Source organism: Dreissena polymorpha, chromosome 1 (assembly GCF_020536995.1).
Source record: "Dreissena polymorpha isolate Duluth1 chromosome 1, UMN_Dpol_1.0, whole genome shotgun sequence".
NCBI lineage: Eukaryota > Metazoa > Mollusca > Bivalvia > Myida > Dreissenidae > Dreissena > Dreissena polymorpha.
The window spans coordinates 145877194-145895346 of NC_068355.1; the positions used below are offsets into that span (position 1 = coordinate 145877194).

The 18153-nt window shown below is 33.7% G+C and overlaps 2 protein-coding genes across 3 annotated transcripts in view; both read right to left on the bottom strand.

Moving 5' to 3' along the window:
* LOC127856545 (atrial natriuretic peptide receptor 1-like) overlaps positions 1–2239 on the bottom strand; it is a 55198-nt gene extending 52959 nt beyond the window's left edge. Inside the window, exon 1 of the mRNA XM_052392862.1 lies at positions 1491–2239. Coding sequence (XP_052248822.1) covers positions 1491–1705 — 215 coding nt within the window. The 5' untranslated portion in view covers positions 1706–2239. The remainder of the gene's footprint in view (positions 1–1490) is intronic.
* Positions 2240–14551: 12312 nt separating this feature from the next.
* LOC127854745 (uncharacterized) lies at positions 14552–16738 on the bottom strand. Of its 2 annotated transcripts, none has more exons than XR_008037094.1 (4): positions 16607–16738; positions 15786–15898; positions 15390–15483; positions 14552–15018 (listed from the first exon to the last, which is right to left on the bottom strand). XR_008037094.1 is itself a non-coding variant. In XM_052389805.1 (4 exons), the coding sequence occupies exons 1-4, from the start codon at positions 16378–16380 to the stop codon at positions 14904–14906; spliced, it is 336 nt and encodes a 111-aa protein (XP_052245765.1). In that variant the 5' UTR covers positions 16381–16523; the 3' UTR covers positions 14552–14903. The 2 variants fall into 2 exon arrangements, 1 of the variants encoding a protein (XP_052245765.1); XM_052389805.1 differs by lacking the exon at positions 16607–16738 and adding an exon at positions 16367–16523.
* Positions 16739–18153: the final 1415 nt, after the last annotated feature.

The window sequence follows — 18153 nt, forward strand, 5'->3', positions numbered from 1 at the left end:
TTGCAGGTTCGAAATCGTTCGCATTCTTTAGTTTTGTGATCACGTAAAAAGTTAATTTCACATGTTTTATTCGCAATTTATTGACTAAATCGAGAGCAAATATCAAACAAAATAGAGAAAATATATAGATGTTTCATTGGTCCATAAAAATAAAATGTATGTAAAATTACTAATTTAAAATTAACGTTATGATACACTTATTGAATCTGTTTCCCCAGGATATGCTGTTCTATTAATATTTACCTTTATCAACACGAACGACAACTCTGCTAGGAGAATGTTATCAATGAAAATCAACGAGCAATCTCCTACGCAGTGGCGAATGCCAAGGGAAGTAACTGAAAAATCGAGTTATCTCAATCGGACTGGCTCGGTCTTTTACATAGGTCGCCATTGTGAAGATTTTTTTTACTGGTTATCAAACCTTGGACGCTGCTGTCCCAGCATCGTCAAAAAGTCATGTAATACAAATAATTGTTGATTTGTATAAGTAAATGCGCCTATATTAAAATATTATGTCATTTCTACTTATTTTATTGATATCTTTAAATTAATTACCCGGTAATGCTTAAATCTTGTTTACGGATTAAATACAACCATGCTCGATGCGTTAATGATTACAACAGTGTAGGAATCCAAAATTAAAGAATGATGCTTTTTTCCCTCATCCTTTGAACATTGTTTCTATCCAGACTCCGAATATAAAAATCAGTTATAGTGTAACAACGTTCATGTGTATAAATTGAACCAAACTGCCATATACTATCAAAAACCCGTAACTTAGAGTTATCCAAATATTTATTAGAAAAAAAAATAAGTATGCGGTGATACATTCTTGAACAAAAGAAAGACCCACTATAGTGTTGTAGTTTCTATTGGTATGTTTCTATACGATCTGCTGAATTATGTCGCATTCATTGAAAACTGTTCTTTACGCATGTGCGTAAAGTGTCGTTCAAGATGAGCTTTCTCCCGAGTAGTACGCACAGGCTAATCAGGGACGAAACTTTGTTCGTTTAATTTTTTGTTTCGTTTTTAAAGTAAAAATTGAGTTTAGGGAGACATTGATGTCTCTGATATGCCTTTGTGGACTACATATGCATTAAGCCCATTTTTTCCAGAACGAGGCTTTTTATTCATCTAGTTCATCAACTGACATTTCGATTGCTTTTCGGTTGATATCCAGTTATGACGCATGCATCACTGTTTTCAGAACAGAATGTCCAGGAATGAATCAAGGAGTTCATGACCTATGTACCTACGTCTATTGATATGAAATATAAACTTATGTCATGTCAACGGTTATTTGACATTTCTCAAAATAAGAATGCGAAAAGAATGGAGGAAGTTTGAGAAAGACTTTGTTATACAACTGTGTCGTTTAAAAAAGGTTTTGCGAATAAGCGATTTGGCTTTAAATTGTCAAAAAAGTATAATGACGTCACTGATTCAATATGAATTGAACCTTCTTTGCATATACGTGTACTTACTTAATCACATGACCAGGCAGTATAGACTCGTTACGTATAGTCTCCAAACCAAGCGCCAATGCCGCTACCGATGAAGAGGCATTGTGAACGAAACTTGCAGTCGGATGTGACGTAAATGGAACCATCCAAACAACTTGTAGTGTCGTCTGCGTCACTGAGGCACGTGCTAACAAGCTCGTGCACAGCAATATACAACATAACGTAGTTCTAGTCATCGTCGTTGCACAATCAAAACAATTTATATAAATTGAACTTAATACACATTCATCTGGCAGATAATAAACTCAGTAATGGAAGTATTTGTTTTAATTCCGGTGTGTATGTTGTAAACAATGATCAATACAATACTCTGTCCAGGGCGACCTTTCCCTTTTTTTATCTCGGTACATCTGGGCGGTTCACAAGCGTAGAGTCCGTGTTCTTGTAGAAAACAAAGTATTTGTACGCATTCTTTACATTGCTGCATATGAAAAGCTTATAAAATTGAAACTCCGGGGAGTGTCGATAATATTTAAGTAGTAATAAAACAACATAGCAAGATTACTATTCATTACTATTACAAATAGTGCCTTGCTGTTTTGTTGAGAGTTATCCCACCGCTTAATGTGTCAACACATGTATTCAATTTCAATGTCTTTCTTTTCTCTAAGATAATAACGCGAACTATTTAAACTAAACACATATTTTCCACATAACGGACACAATTATGGCACATAACCGTCATATCAACTTCAACGATAATATTCGTATTCGCTGTTTGCTACATTTATCCATTGTATAAAGCGTAAATCTCAATACGGCGAATACATTTTTTTCCTACTAAATACAGCTTGCTTATTTTAACATTTCAAATATTCGTTCGAGACGGTAAATATTCGGCAATGCTATCATAATTTGAACAAATCTCCATCTCTGTTTGTCTTAACTCTATGTCAAACACGCCTTGTTTAATGAAATTATGCTGTGCACTGTTCATCGCCTAAGAGCAATCGACCTTTACATGCAATTGTTAAATCAGTCCTATTTACTTTATAACTTTCGGAAAAACGTTTGAATATTTAAACATAAAAAAATAATAAGAAAAATCCGTGCGCTTAGATTTTTCCACCAGGTACGGACTTATGGTTCTGAAGAAAAACCCTTTTGGATTCGCATGAAATTACCACATTGTGACGGCGATGTTTAACTTGAGACTGTATCAGCAACCGAAGTCCGTTCCGGACAAGTTTGGTAAATATTTGCAATTTCTTAAATCACTCATAATGTCACTTTATTCATTAAGTCGGATAGGAGAACGCAATTCGATCGGTCATGTTTGATAGCTCTTCGTGTGTCCCTCTTTGAACCAGGTGACAGTGTCCACAGCACTTCAAGGAGTGTTGCGATACTCCATTTATCAAGCGGTATTAGTTAAGGGGGAATAATCAACCTTTTCAATTATCATATATGTGATTCAGGTATTTAAATTGAACGCTAAAATAAAAGCAAACATAGTAATATTTAATTGTTCTGTGTATACATGGTATTATCAATATTAGTCTTTGGAAAAGCAACAGTTTCTCAACCTTAATAGTTGAAAGCTTGCCGAAAACAAAAACGGATGTCAAAACTTATACATGTACCGCGCATTTGTTCATGCATTTTAAACACGTCAATTATCCTTATTTGTGATGACTCGTTAGTCTCTCATAATTTTCCATTAAACTAGTGAGATTTATATTATTATTTTATTGCGGAGAATCACGTGATCGCAAACGTACAGCAAGAAAACAAAGTGGCTCCCGAAAACGCTCTGTTAAAGACCAATATCTCAGATATTCTTATATTTATGTTTTACCAATAAAAGTGATTTCTTCACGCAAAGTTTACTGAGTAATACACACGGAACTCGATGACTCGAACTCGCGGTGACAGAGAACAAAAGTTCGAGCTGTCCGGAATTCGAGCCAATCGATTTCTAATATACTTTTGTTTACTTACATGAAACTGCAATATTAACACATCTCCAGTTGAAGAGTTTTCATACTGCTTATATTTCGTTCTACTTCCTGCTTGTGAGTTTATAAGAACCAAATATATACTTAATATTTTTATTAATCAATATTTTAAAACAGTTTCACATGCAATCAAACAAGTAGCATATGTATCAGCACATTTTTGAGAAACACATTCACGGGTACGGGTAGAGCATAGAGAAGAGATGCAGTCGTTTCAGCCATAATAATACTGCATCTACAAAAAACGACAGATATTATACAAAAAGTCATCTTTTATTCAAAACAAAAACGAATGTGTCGATGACATGTTTGCTACCGCTTTGACATCAACTACGGCGAGCTTTAAATCAAGTGACCCTAATCGATTAACAGCTTTAAGCGACCAGAGACGAGTTCGAGCCAAGCGAAGAAAAGAATCAGTGAATATTGTTAACGGGACTGTGAAAGCAGCTCGAGCCATCCGAGCGATTCGACCCTCGCTTATTTGAGCCATCCGACAGAAATTTATATGAATATATCGCCAAAATTATCGGTGCTTCGAGCAGAGATCGAGCTATCAGGAAATTCGAGACAAGAGAGTTCGAGCCATAGGGTTTCGACTGTATATGGACCTATATACTTTTTGAGAATTCTTTAGTTTTGTCAAACATTTAAGATTTATGAAAATAAACATTTTAAATCGTCTGAACACATTGTATTTTGATGATTGGTGTACGATCTTAATTGAAAGAAAACACTAGAAACGAAACAGTTTTAGTTAGATACAATAATAAATAAAAAAAATGCGTCGTGATTCAGCTTTGATTCAGAGTGCTAAACTTTTGTGGCCAATCTTACCTCCTCTGATAGTTGTTTCGTTGAGTGCATCGTCTGTGCAGTTTCGTTTACATCGTAGCTATGACCAATAAATTAAACCGTTACAATGACTCAACTTACATGTGGTGTTAGTTTGCCTGGGCTTATCTATTATTCTGTATATCTTACTGATATCTTCACATAGATATAAACAGGGCATTTAGAGAAAAATACGAACATATGTTTGTCATATGCTTGTGGTGTTTACTTATGTTTAACGATTTACTTTTCTACATGGAAGAAATTTAATTCAAATGATCTAATTTAAAGAGTGCCAGGAAAGAGTACGAGTAGGTTCGTGTTCAAGTGCGGAACTAGAAAACTTTGCGCTTTATTGATACCAATTGAACAGTTTGCAAATATCTCGCCATTTCATCAAGATTTTATGTTTACGTTATTTTTGTCTAAACTCGGGAATACTAAGTAACTTACTTTACTATTTCTATAAAAATGAATAAATAATCAGTGTTCAACTGGTGTGATCTTAAGCTGCTTTGTCAATATATATGTTTCTTACAAACGTTTATACAGACATGTTGCAATAATATTTTTTTAATTTATTATTTATACGACAAACACATATTTGACACCAATACTTTTGACTTTAACGTGGTTTATTACAAATCCGTTGCTTAACATAGCGTTTGCCCACTTTGTTAAAGTTAAAAAAAAGGCTATTAATAACATGAAAGGCAGGTACTCAAAAAGCATTTAGACATTCAATTCAACTGTTCGATTAACAATTACATGTGCTTAGTTAATGCTTTGTTTCCATGAGATATAGAAAATCCCTATTCGCTCCCACTGCGGCAATGGGTTCATGCAGAGGCAGGACTCGACCGTACTAGAATTGCAATCCGTTTAGGGATCATATCTCAGTAAATAAATATGGCATTCCTTTTGGGGATAAAGTGAAGTTCACCAACAAAGAGAACCCCCCCCCCCCCCCCGGCACTGGATCAAAATATTACATTCGTGATTGTCGTCCCTCCCAAACATGTGACTTGGATCCCCATACTATCGAATCCTATCAATGATATCTCATCCACAGAAAATTGTGTCAAAACTCTTGCCACTTCTCATTTAAATCAGATGCCCCAAATCATAAGTAATATTTTTACAAAGTCTTCAGGTAATGCTACAGAGAAAGAAGCATCTTTGAGGTATCCAATAGATTAACATTAACAGGAAACTAATATAATACACCGAACACGACTCTCATACCAATGACACCTTAGAAAGATTGTGGTGGGAGATTGAGTGGGAGTACTGAAAATAGCCCGTCCCCAATTTAGACATTGGACGCCAATCACGCACCTGGGTGTCCAGTTTTTTCATTGTTGACAGTTCCGGCAGTATTACTATCGGAAGTGAATGTTCAGAGTTTGATATCACTTTATAAGACTCCCTGGTCTTAGTGCATTCACATATTTATAACAATATGTCTTTGCATGATATCATGAGAGCCAATTAGAAGCCATCACTTAAAGGGATCTTTTCACGCTTTGGTAAATTGACAAAATTGAAAAAAGTTGTTTCAGATTCGCAAATTTTCGTTTTAGTTATGATATTTGTGAGGAAACAGTAATACTGAACATTTACCATGGTCTAATATAGCCATTATATGCATCTTTTGACGATTTTAAAACCTAAAAATTATAAAGCGTTGCAACGCGAAACGATTGAATAATTTGGAGAGTTCTGTTTTTGTCGTTAAATTTTGTGAAACTACGAAGATTGCTTATATAAGGTATAAAATACGGCAACTATGTGTACTCGGCGGAATAGCTCAGTAGGCTAAAGCGTTTTTACTTCAGGACTCTGGCAGGACTCCAGGGGTCACTTGTTCGAAACCTGCTCCGGGCAATGTTCTTTTCCTTTTTTTAATTTTATTCTTGATTTTTTACTGAAGCTTTTACGATCCAATGTTTACATTTATCAATATAAAGCATTTAATGAATAAGTTAAAAAATGCCAAAATCTGTGAAAAGGCCCCTTTAAATGTCCTTCAAAGTTAAAGCAGTTGACGTGTCAACGTCAATTGATAAAAATATAATGTTATCACGAACATTACTTAGAGGATAATACACGGCTGAGCCGGGCCGGGCAGTGGAAATCGGCCAGCGCAGGGAGCATAACGGCCCGAGGGCCGTTTGCGACCTGGGGCCGATTAACAGTGCCCGGCACGGCTCAGCCGTGTATTAACGTCTATAATATATATCTTACTTTTATACTAAATTATAGATGGGCCAAGGTTTTGAGTCATAAAATCATATTATTTTGGTCCTTCACTAAAATTTATGAAAAACCAGCTTTCCGTACTTATATTTTCTTTGATTTAATTACAATTTATGACGTATCTCATGTGACGTAATTTAAATGACGAAACTAGCTAGACGCTTTGGATTTAAGGACAACAACAAATCGGACTTGGATTGGACTATTTTGTGTTTATGTTGGTTTGCTTTGTGCTGTATTGTGCTGTTTTGTACTGTTTGGGCAATCGGTCACTTGCCTTAAATAAAGGACCAACTAATTATTTTTTAATGAGAATTAAATACTGCTCCAGCAGCTGGAGTTTCACTTCTTTATATTGGAGTGTTTTTATTTAACAGTTAAATATTTTTTAAGCATTGAACGATTAGTGGGTGTGTTTACGATGGATTATTATAATATTATGAATGTGAATAACAGTGATATGATATAAAACTGGAATGAAACTGGTGAGACTGCATTTTCGATTTCGTTAAAATGTCGAATAAAGCGATGATTTGTTGAATAGGATTGATTGATGGATTAAATTTAAGAAAAGTGTAAGTGAATTGTTCTTTAACTGTTCGAATGAATTCGATGTTGAATTAAAAGGGTAATTTGTTTGATGAATAAGTCGCTCCTTTGTCAGTCGATCAAAGAATGTCTATCCACAAAGAATTGCCTGCTTACATCCAGTGCTTTAAAATGGAAGAGATGGATTGCGATGAAGAAATGTGTTTAGAATTTTAACTCGTCATGGAAGCAAATTAAACTTTACGAAAATAAACATGGTTATTACACAACTTCGGTGAGTAGAACAATAACCTAGATGTTTTACTTTTTTATGGCTAAGACTGGATGTGGACGCCTTTTTTTTCCAGTTGAACGTCACGCGCACACATTCTGAGGGCCGAATATAAATAATCGGCCCTAGGGCCGAATATTTATAATGACCCCGCAATGGTGATAATGGCGTGAACAACTGTACAAATTTATTACTATATATAGTAAGGTATGTATTATAGAGAGATGTTTATTCAGGAAAAGAGGCAATATGGCCATCATTCCGCATGTAACACATGACAAAGAAATATACATATTATACGATAATAAACACACTTATACGATTTCGTTTAACAATTAAAATGTTACCTCAACCAATTATGATGGTGCCCAATTTCGCAACATCTTTTTTTGTGAAATAATTTCACTTCTAAAAGAGGTTGAAGAAAAACAGGGGGCATTAAATACATGTCAAACACACAAAGCCGCTATGGATACAGGAAAAGAAAAGAAAAACATCACTCCCCCCCCCCCCCTCATAAAATCCATCAAATAAGCTACAAAGCCATGGGCACTGTCGCTAGATAAGCAGATTAACCGCAAATGAATATTGATTGTGGGGCTTCGCAGCCTACAAGGCGCTATCAAACATGTTAAATATGATACTATTGACGAAATGGTTTCTGTGGACAGAAGCGAGACCATTATTGATATAACTCATGTAAACATAAATATAATTTGATCCGTGTCAGTGTTAAGTCCTGGGGTTCCAATGAAAAGTCCCTTTGCAATTTACTTGCAAATGAAACAAAAAACACATCGGAGAAATTGATTATAACTGCAATGAAGACCTTTCAGCCTGGGACTTGACAGAAGCCTACCATACTCGTATTGGCAATTTGTAGATGAAATTACTATTTCATATGATAATCCCTCGATTAGCAGACATTCAAATAACAAATAATTGTATTGATTTCGTTATATATAGTGCGAATATATTTAAAACATTAAATATCTTTGATGATAACTTCACATCATACCACTTCTCTGAATCAAGAACTCTAAAGATTTAAACATATAAAGGGAGACGATACTTTCATATACTCAAACAAATGTCATTAAACATGATTTTAAATCTGTAATAAAGCAGACTGCTCCAAATTTAGAGAATCGAAGTTTATCTTTGGAGGATGTTTCTCCTGGAGATAATTAAGTTTGCTGTACTTAGTTGAGAAAAGTATACTAATATTCTCAGTCAGCAAACATATGAAACATAAAAACATGCCGTGCGTTGCAGGAAATAAAAAAGCATGTGTATCAATTTCTGACAAATCACTCAACAGACTACTTAAAATTTCAAAAGAAGTTGAATCACATCGTTGGAGCATTTTGACCGAGCTTTGGAACAACCAAAGACCATTAAATCTTTTAATCCATTAGGACCGAATTACAAACATCAAACTCGAGCAGGAAGAGTTAAGCTATAGGCTTTGGCCGCTTCTCGTACATCATGTTTCAACACATGCGTTGCAATGTTCATGCTATTTTGCTACATCTCTTCAATAAGTTTTTCATCGAGGGGTTTTCCAACTGAGTTCACTGAGTAGGCCGGCATGATGCCATTTTACAAATATGGAAAGGATAAACGTAATCCTACACCTTACATACTCATTTTTTAATTTCACAAGACGGTAAATTAATGGAGCTTATGGTGAAGAACCAACTTGAGAATTTATTGAAATCAAACAATATTGTCAATTAAAATATGTCTGGTTATAATTAAGGTTGGCCATGTTTTACTAATTCGTTCGATTACAACCGTTGTTTTGCTACAAAAACAGGCCGCTAAGTGTTAGCAAGTGTTTTTTGACAAGCGTGCTGAATTAGATTTTACTTTGTATTATGGCGTCTTGTGGAAACTTTTCGATTATGGTATCACCGACCTTGCTCCCACTACATCGGGCTTTCGACGTCGAAATGGAGGACTCGTCGGATGCTATATCACCAATTAGGGGTTACACATAAGGATACGACCATAGGGGTTTTCTGTCACCATAGATGGGTTACCTGAAAAAAATGAGAATACAGGAATGGTTATAAGTCAGTTCACCGATGATTCGGGAACGCTGCTGTAAATCGTTGGTCAAACTGCAGAAACGGACGTCATGAGCAGGTTTGGACATTAGCAAATAAGTGGGATTTTAGCTTTCTCCGAGTAAAAGTTTAGGTTTTCGTTTTTGGAACCAACTTTCGTACTCTTACGACATACATTAACACAACAGCTAAGTTCCTAAACACGTTCTTTAAATAGAGAACAAATGCAAGAGAGAACAGAAAATCATTAGGATGTCAAAAGGGACATTAGCTGATCACATGACACAAGCCTCTTTCTCCTCTGAACGTCTTTCAAACGTGCAAAGATAGATTATTGTGTCCACGTCTAGTTAGAAGCATGTTACTAATATCTTCAGATCTTTGACGGACTTAAGTACAACACTCTGGGAATAGCCTGGAGGCTCTTGCATCTACACCCATCCACTTACTAGTATATCAGCATGTGGTGCTCCCTATTTCTCTGCGCAGAGAAAAGCCTATTCTCTAAGTACAAACGAAGAGTGAACAAAATCGGATGAAGGCTATAGCGTGGATGGCACCGTCATAAAGATCTACTTCCTGAAACGCAAACAAAAGGTACAGTTCCCCTTTGGAACCAATGTATATGCTCTATTGGAGGGGGCATATCTTGAAATGGCTGTCGTAACATACCCCATACTCTCTCCGATCCCTTAATTGACATTTGTATCATAGTTCCGGGTACGGAAAATAAAGTAAAACGTACCAGGCCAATTTAGACTGTACCTGAGTTTGCCAATAGGCTAATGTTTATTGAAAGCATGTATTTCTGCGAATCTTATTTTTAAAACATGTATCAAAATGATTAATAGTTGGTGTGCTATTCCGATACTTTTTTCTGAACAGATAAAATTATGCCAACGGTATAAACATTTAACAGTCTGTGGAATTCTATAAATACAAACTAAAATTTTACAAAAACGCATCATATCATATCATAATAATTTTTTTGAAATTAACGGAAAGTTCGTAAATTGTACGATGTACACTTTTACTTAGTACCAAACTGTGGAAATACAGTACATATTCCAAAACATATCAACATTCTACTTACATGCTACTTAAATACCACAACTCCGAAGGAGCTGAAAAGACTAATATATGCAATAGTAAATGCACGTGAACAATTGTGGACATTAATATATATTAAATATGGATATATCCACCTAAATATAAAACGTGCAGTCTAATCGTGCACGTAATTCTTAATATCTAAGACATAATCTTATTGCATCTGTAATCAATGTACTAACACTTGATTGAGTCTAAAAGTTATGCTTTACTGTTTTTAGTGCACATGAACAATTGTAGACTTAAAAAGGTTTTAAATATAAAAATGTTCATATATATCTAACGTCTAAAGTATGCAGTCTAACAGTAATACTTAATATTTAAGACATAATCATTTTGCATAATGTAAACAATGTACTTACATTGGACTGAGTTAATTCGTTATGCTTTCCATTTCTACTTCTTAGTGCACGTGAACAACTGTGTACTTAAATAAGTGTTAATTATGTAAATATGCATACATATCCAACGTTTAAGCTAAATGCTTAACATGTTTGTTTCTAATTTTTGCAGTAGTATTCTTGACCATAACATGTCAAATCTAAATCGCACGTTCTTACGTACGTGAACAACTGTGTACTTAAATAAGTATTAATTATGTATTTTTTTATATATGTCTAAGGATTAAACTTAATGCTTAACATATATTTGTTAAAGTTTGCACTAGTATTTTGACTATATTATCAGAATCCTTATACAACGATAGTCGTTCTCTCTTATGAAAGCAGTCTTAACGTGCACGTAATACTTGATTTTTAAGTTATAATCATATTGAATTTTGTAAACAATGTACTAATATTGATTGAGCCAATTTGCTATGCTTTATTGCTTTTTAGTGTGCTTGAATAACTGTGTACTTAAATAAGTATTAATTATGTAAAAGTTCATATATATCTAACGATTAAGCTTAATGCTTTACATGCATTCCGTATTATTTTTTAATTCTTGGTAGTAATACTTTTGACAGTTTTCCAAATTAAGTATATCTAGCAATCTCTTTTTTTCTACACGTGAACATTTCCTTAAATTGCTTTCACACTATTACAAGTTTAACGTGCCAAACCTAATTCTCACGTTTTAACTTAAATTGTGATCGTCAGAATCTATGTGTAACTTATTATAGGTTGTTATCTCTGTCGAATGCATCACTTCGTCTTTGGCCCACGAAAACCGATCACCAAAATAACCAATTGTTTAAAATGTACTAAGCACTTAAAAATTATTGAAGTGACCTTTACTCATAAAATGAATTCATACATTTTGATATTGTTCCCTATGTCTTTTTTTATTTTCATTTTCTTTTTCTACGACTATGTACAGGATGAAGGATTCGTTGCAGTCTTCTGGTCTATTATAACTCGAAAATATAACGTACAGTACCTAATTTTTCAAATGTTTAAAGATCGATACCCATAACATCTTACCAAGATACAAAGCGATCGGATTGTTTTTCATATTCCTAAATCTGTTTTTTTTCTGCTCTCACTTTACAACAATGAAATTGCTCTTATATCGACACTTAATATAATCAAAAGTCAATCCCAACTGTCCCGGTACATTAAACGACCATACAAGCGCATGATAGTTGGAAAACGCTTGATTGCCAATTCTTATTTCTTAAAAAGAATAGTTTATATATTTCTTATAGTCATGTTAGTCACATGGCTAACATTATTAATGTTGCTTTCTGGAGACATCGAATTAAACCCAGGTCCGTTATCAACTTTTTCTTCTAAATCCTCTGTCACGGAGTCCAATAATTTTACTGATATATTATCATTGCAAAACAACTTTTTTTTATTCAGTATAATGTACAAAGTATACGGCACAAGATTGACATTCTCACAACAGAGCTCTCGTATTTTGATTTATTATCTTTTTCCGAGACTTGGCTTAATAATTCAATCGTAACTGACGAACTTCTTATCCCTCCATACCAATCACCGGAACGTAAAGATCGAACTCAGGACGGCCACGGTGGGTAATGCTATATGTTAAAGATTTTATACACTACGAACGTAGACTGGATCTTTAACTTACTGCATTAGAAACTATTTGGATTGAATTACACTTTAAGAGTAAAATGAATGTTCTTTTTGGGTTATTTTATAGACCACCAAACGCGGATGTATCATACACTAAGTTAATTGATGACTCCATCGGTTTGGCAATCGAAACTGGTATATCCGATATTATAATAACCGGAGACGTTAATCTTTACAGCAATCAACCCTCACAAGCCCGAAAACTTGATTCTTGGTGTACTGAATATGGTCTTGCTCAAGTTATTTACGAACCTACGCACATTACGGAAGGTTCTTCATCTATTCTTGGCAACGAGTTACTAAGTCGAGGCAAGGAGATAGAAAAAAGAGGAAGTGTAAAACTAAATAAAAGATGAGTGCGATTTAAAAAAAGAGCGGTGCAGTAAATAAAGGAAGGGTGCATTAAACCAAAAAGCAGAGAATTTAAGCTTTCTCGAGATCCCGACTAAACTAACTCGTTGCCTCGAGTTAGTTAGCCAATAAAATTGTTCCATATGACCGTGATGATCTTTATACATAGGGAAGCAATCATCACAGTAAAAGCCCGCTTTTGTCAGCTATATACATATATATATATATATATATATATATATATATATATATATATATATATATATATATATATATAGTTATATAAGTAAAATGTAATAATCCAGATTGTGAATATTATATAATAAAAGTAAAAACACGTGTCTGGGATTTTAAATATATATTGATTTAGCCAACGCGTTTCGCATAGCTCATCAGGGCATAATACAATATATGTGACCAAAGCTGGGAAAATCAGTCTTGTGTTCAAAAAATCACATTTTGACTTTTTGGCAATTTTGGATTCTCTGAAAATTGTAGTTCACAAAAATGATATAGATTTTTTTATTTATCACATTCAAAACTAATTTTATGACCTTCCAAAGTGACCAACGCTACATTTTACCGTCACTAAAAGTTGTCATTTAATACAAAAAAACAACGAAAATTTTCAAACAACAAGCACATTGTTTTATTAAAACAATAATCTTTCCTTTAGTCAAATACATAATTATAGTGCAATAAACTGACAACAGCATTATGGACATTTAAAATGTACCATTTGTGTTGCTATGGTAACCAATCAACATGTTAATAATCACCAGAGCACACAATCACGCCTTTTATAAATCTATGAATTGTATTTTCAATCAAGTGTTTGTTTAAAGGCAAACACAACATTAATTTCACTGTTTTGTAACTAGTTAAACGATAACAATCAATAATGTGTGTGTTCCATGAACAATTTCCTTTTTTTATTCAGTTACATGTGTATTTAAGTATAATGTAACCTCAAACACAACATAATGGAAAAACACAGCATTGAAAAGTGTTGGTTGAAAGTACACTTGGATACTAAATGTTTCGGTAAATGAAATAATCATTATTTATCATTATATCTGATAGAGAAAAATAGACAAAATAAACAATTACTTAAACATAAAAATTGTTTGTTTTTGTTACCATGGAAACAATGTAGCAAACAAACAAAAATATAGGATTTTCATTGTAAAACATAAATAAATACAATATTCACACTTATTTTGTTCCAGTTTTTCTGATAGGCAGTCTGTGTCCATAAGGTTAAAACAATTGCATGGTTAGATCTACATGGAAAAAATGATTTTTGTTTTGTAAATATGAGATATAAAAAACTTGAAAACAAGCTTGTGCAATTAGAACAACAAAAGTTTGCATTGAACATTTCAAAACCTGTATCAACTGACACATTTAGCAATCGTATACATGTTTTAGCTTTCCTAGTAATAGAGGATTTTTTGCATTGTTTGTGGGAAAATATATCACCCAATACCTTGGCCAAAATAAACACTGATACATGATGTATGTAATTGTTGTGGCACCATCAGAGAAGATCAGATGCGCATCTTAATGCATCTTCTTTGGGGGGGGGGGGGGGGCAAAGTCTGTTTTTTGTTGCTCACCAGTAGCACGTTTCGGACATGTCAAGTTTTTGTTTCATCTATGCGACAGAATTCATGAATGTTTTCAAATAAATACCACTGATGGTCCAGATCAAGCCCTTTGCAAACATTTCTTATGGCAGGTTGTCACAGCTCACATTAACATTCACTTTCGAGACCTTCCTGAGAGTGATTCTGACTACTGGTGAGTCACTAAACTCCCTGCATTCCACAACACCGGGATGCTCCGCTGACACATGGAAAATGATGAAATTTGGTGACATTCTTTATGTGGTGAAACAATGTCGTAAAGTAATCCTTCCTGTCTTAGATAACAACAGGATTGGAAGAGTCCCCCACAAGCTGGGGGATGTTGAGGCCTGTCCTTGACGATAACCCCACAGACGCAGCGACATCAGACAACATTTCTGCATTGAAGTTTCTGTATCAAGATTACCATTTAATTAAGAAACAATTGCAAAATATAGTTTTCCTATTATCAAATTATTATTTTGTTGTTGTTGTTGTAATAGAAAACTACAAAGTTTGAAGGATGATTGTGCATGGGATTTTGTTTGCCATATCAAGAATTTCATACCAATAAAACAGCTGAAACTATTAAAATGAATATTTATTTTCCTGTTACAAGACTGACATAAAGTACCTACACACTATTTTTAATTGATTTATGTTTTATTATTTTTATATTTTATTACATGGCAGAACTACTGGATAGACCTATGGAAATGCAAACAAGGTTTATCAAGAAGGATCATGCAGGTCACATACACCATACTGTGATAAGGAATTTACCTCCACTTTGACTTCCAGATGCCAAAGTGCCAATCTGGTGTAAACTTTGTATGTCTTATCAACATAAAGCTTAGTGTGATGATTCTGTGTAAACCTGAAATGTTAAAAAATAATTATTTAAAAAGGTCAGGCTACAATTTAGAATATGTATTTTGTAGTAATTGACTGACCCAAGAATGTTGACTCATTTCAATATATTATTTTAAGAGAATTTTCCTTTTGGGATTGATACCAGAGTAATATTTTTTTTAATATATTTACTACATATCAACATGCTTTACCATTTTGCAATTGCATTACTGCAAACAAATATTTTTAACAACAGGTTTAGCTAAATTAATTTCTCAACATAAAAAAAAGCTATCAGAAACACAATAACTAAGGGCTTGTTATTACCTACAATAACTCTCCACAGAAGGTACCAGATGACTATGTTGTTTTTATTTTGGCCGCAACAGTTGTCACACTGAAAGTGAGAATGCTGTTCGCCAAGACCGTAACTTCCCAACCTGTAGAATATCAAATTATTGGTTATTTATCTACATAACACTTTTTTTATAATAATAATTATTAATTAAATTTGTGCTTAAACATTTAAAAAAAGTAAACCTTAAATTTGTTTTGTTTATCATCATCTGCCACATGAAGTTCAGACTGTTCAATAAACGCAGTATCTGATGTTTTTTTTTGACAGCTTCTACATCAATATCAATATCAGACTCATCATGGTTTGACTCAAGGTCACTTCCATCACAGGAGTCTGTTCCATATAGCTAATCTAATGGCTAAATAATTTTTTTATACCCCTATATAGTATAAAGACTAGTCTTATACTATATAGGGGTATATTTTTTTTATGTAGCCATTAGATTAGCTATATTGATAGAATTTCAAACTCCTGTGCTTTCATAATCATCTACCACATCAAACAAATCTTGAGTAGCGGGGTGAGAAGTTTCAAAATAAAGATCATTTACATTCGATAAATCATTTAAATTTAAAAACGAAGTGTCCTGGTCTTGTGAAATTTCACATGGAATAGTGTTGGTGTTAATAAATTGAGACATGATATTTTAAAGTCAAATTTAAATCTTCCACCATTTCATGTAAACAATTCAGTTGCTATCGTACAGTTTACTTCCGCCGAGTTCCGGGTCAAACTTGCGAGTCGCGAAAATTAATCACAAAGCCAAAATACACATATATCTTTCACTTACCTATTTTAAGCATGTGGAAATATCATTTCCGAACCTTCTTTGATTGAAGACATCCATTAGTACACGATGTCATTTTGATTTACAGCGTTTAATAGCCATTGAAAATGAACACTACGAGACAGGTTGCGCTACCACTCTGGGTCAGCAGACGATTTATTTCATAAAATAGGAGGAATCCGAGATAGCCGATGTATCACGATTGGTTGCGCTACCTGTGAACTGCTCAAACGATACAGTGTCTTTCAAGGGGAATAATTTGAATTAAATAAGCGGATTACAAACCACCAAATGTGCCAGTGTTTAAAGGACATATTCATGCTATATTGTGGAAATTTTCAAAGCATGTCATAAATTATGAGCCGAGAAATTGTATGAAAAAGACGAAATATCCAATGCATTTTTATCTCGCGATTTCCCGACATAAACGTCAGCGTACACAAGACTGATTTTCGCTGACGACGTCACATATTACAACGTCAAAATGTCATGGAGATAACGTCATATCAATTATGACGTCATAACGTCAATAAATATTAAATGAAATTTAATTTGGGTTTAAATACATGTATAAAATGTTGTTCTTTTGCTAACCTAGCTGAAATATTGTTCGAAAATAGCTTATAAAATGGAAATATTTTAAATGTTGGTTCATTATGTGAACATTCATCTAAATGTTTACTTAATGGCATCTGTCTTGTTGAGGGGTCTCGCATTTGTTGTTCATGGACAGATCGCCTATTTCTAAGTTTATCGCCAGTTTGGCCTATATAATATTGTTTGCATCCATTGCATAATAATACATAAATCACATTTTGTATATCACATGACATATTAGTTTTTATTTTGAACATTTTGCCATTAAAATCAAAAGAATTCCCTTCAATAATATAACCACACAGGGCGCATCTAGAGTCATTACATTTGGATACTCTTGGTTCTTGAGATGAAAAGTAAGATTTGGTTAACAGACGTTTTAAATTAGGTGGCTGTCGCTTACATTTTATTATCTTCTGATTTGAAATTATTTTATTCATAACCGGGTCTGTTTGTAAAATGTCAATGTTGTTTTTTAATACGCCAAACAGTTCTTTATTTTTTGGATTTTGTGTTGAAATAAATGGAATTATATTACTCTTGTCTTTTTGTGTTGATTTTGAAAGTAATTCATGTTTAGGGATGGAAAGTGCTTTTTTAATACCTGTATTTATAATAGATTGTGGATATTTTCTTTGAATAAGTGAATGCTTAAGTTCATTTAAACGTTTTAGTTTAAGTTTATCATTCGAAACTATGGTGCAGATCCGTTTCGCTAAAGTGAAAGGAATATTTATCTTTGTGTGTTTATTATGACACGAGGTAAAATTAAGATATTGTTTAGAATCAGTTTCTTTGTAATATATATCAGTATTAATTTCAGTATTGTTTTTTATAATCAATATATCAAGAAATGGTAACTCGAGTGTGCTTGTTTGCATTGTAAACTTGATATCCGAATGTAAGTTGTTTAAAATAGTATAAAAGTTTTGAAGTTCATAGGGAAATTTTGT

Bases quoted from the DNA above. Each gene is read 5' to 3' on its own strand.
- LOC127854745 (XM_052389805.1), bottom strand. The intron at 15,484-15,785 runs GTAATAACAAGC...TTAACATTTCAG, and splicing joins TCTGTGGAGAGTTATTGTAG to GTTTACACAGAATCATCACA. The intron at 15,019-15,389 runs GTAAATTCCTTA...ATCTTGATACAG, and splicing joins ATCTGGAAGTCAAAGTGGAG to AAACTTCAATGCAGAAATGT.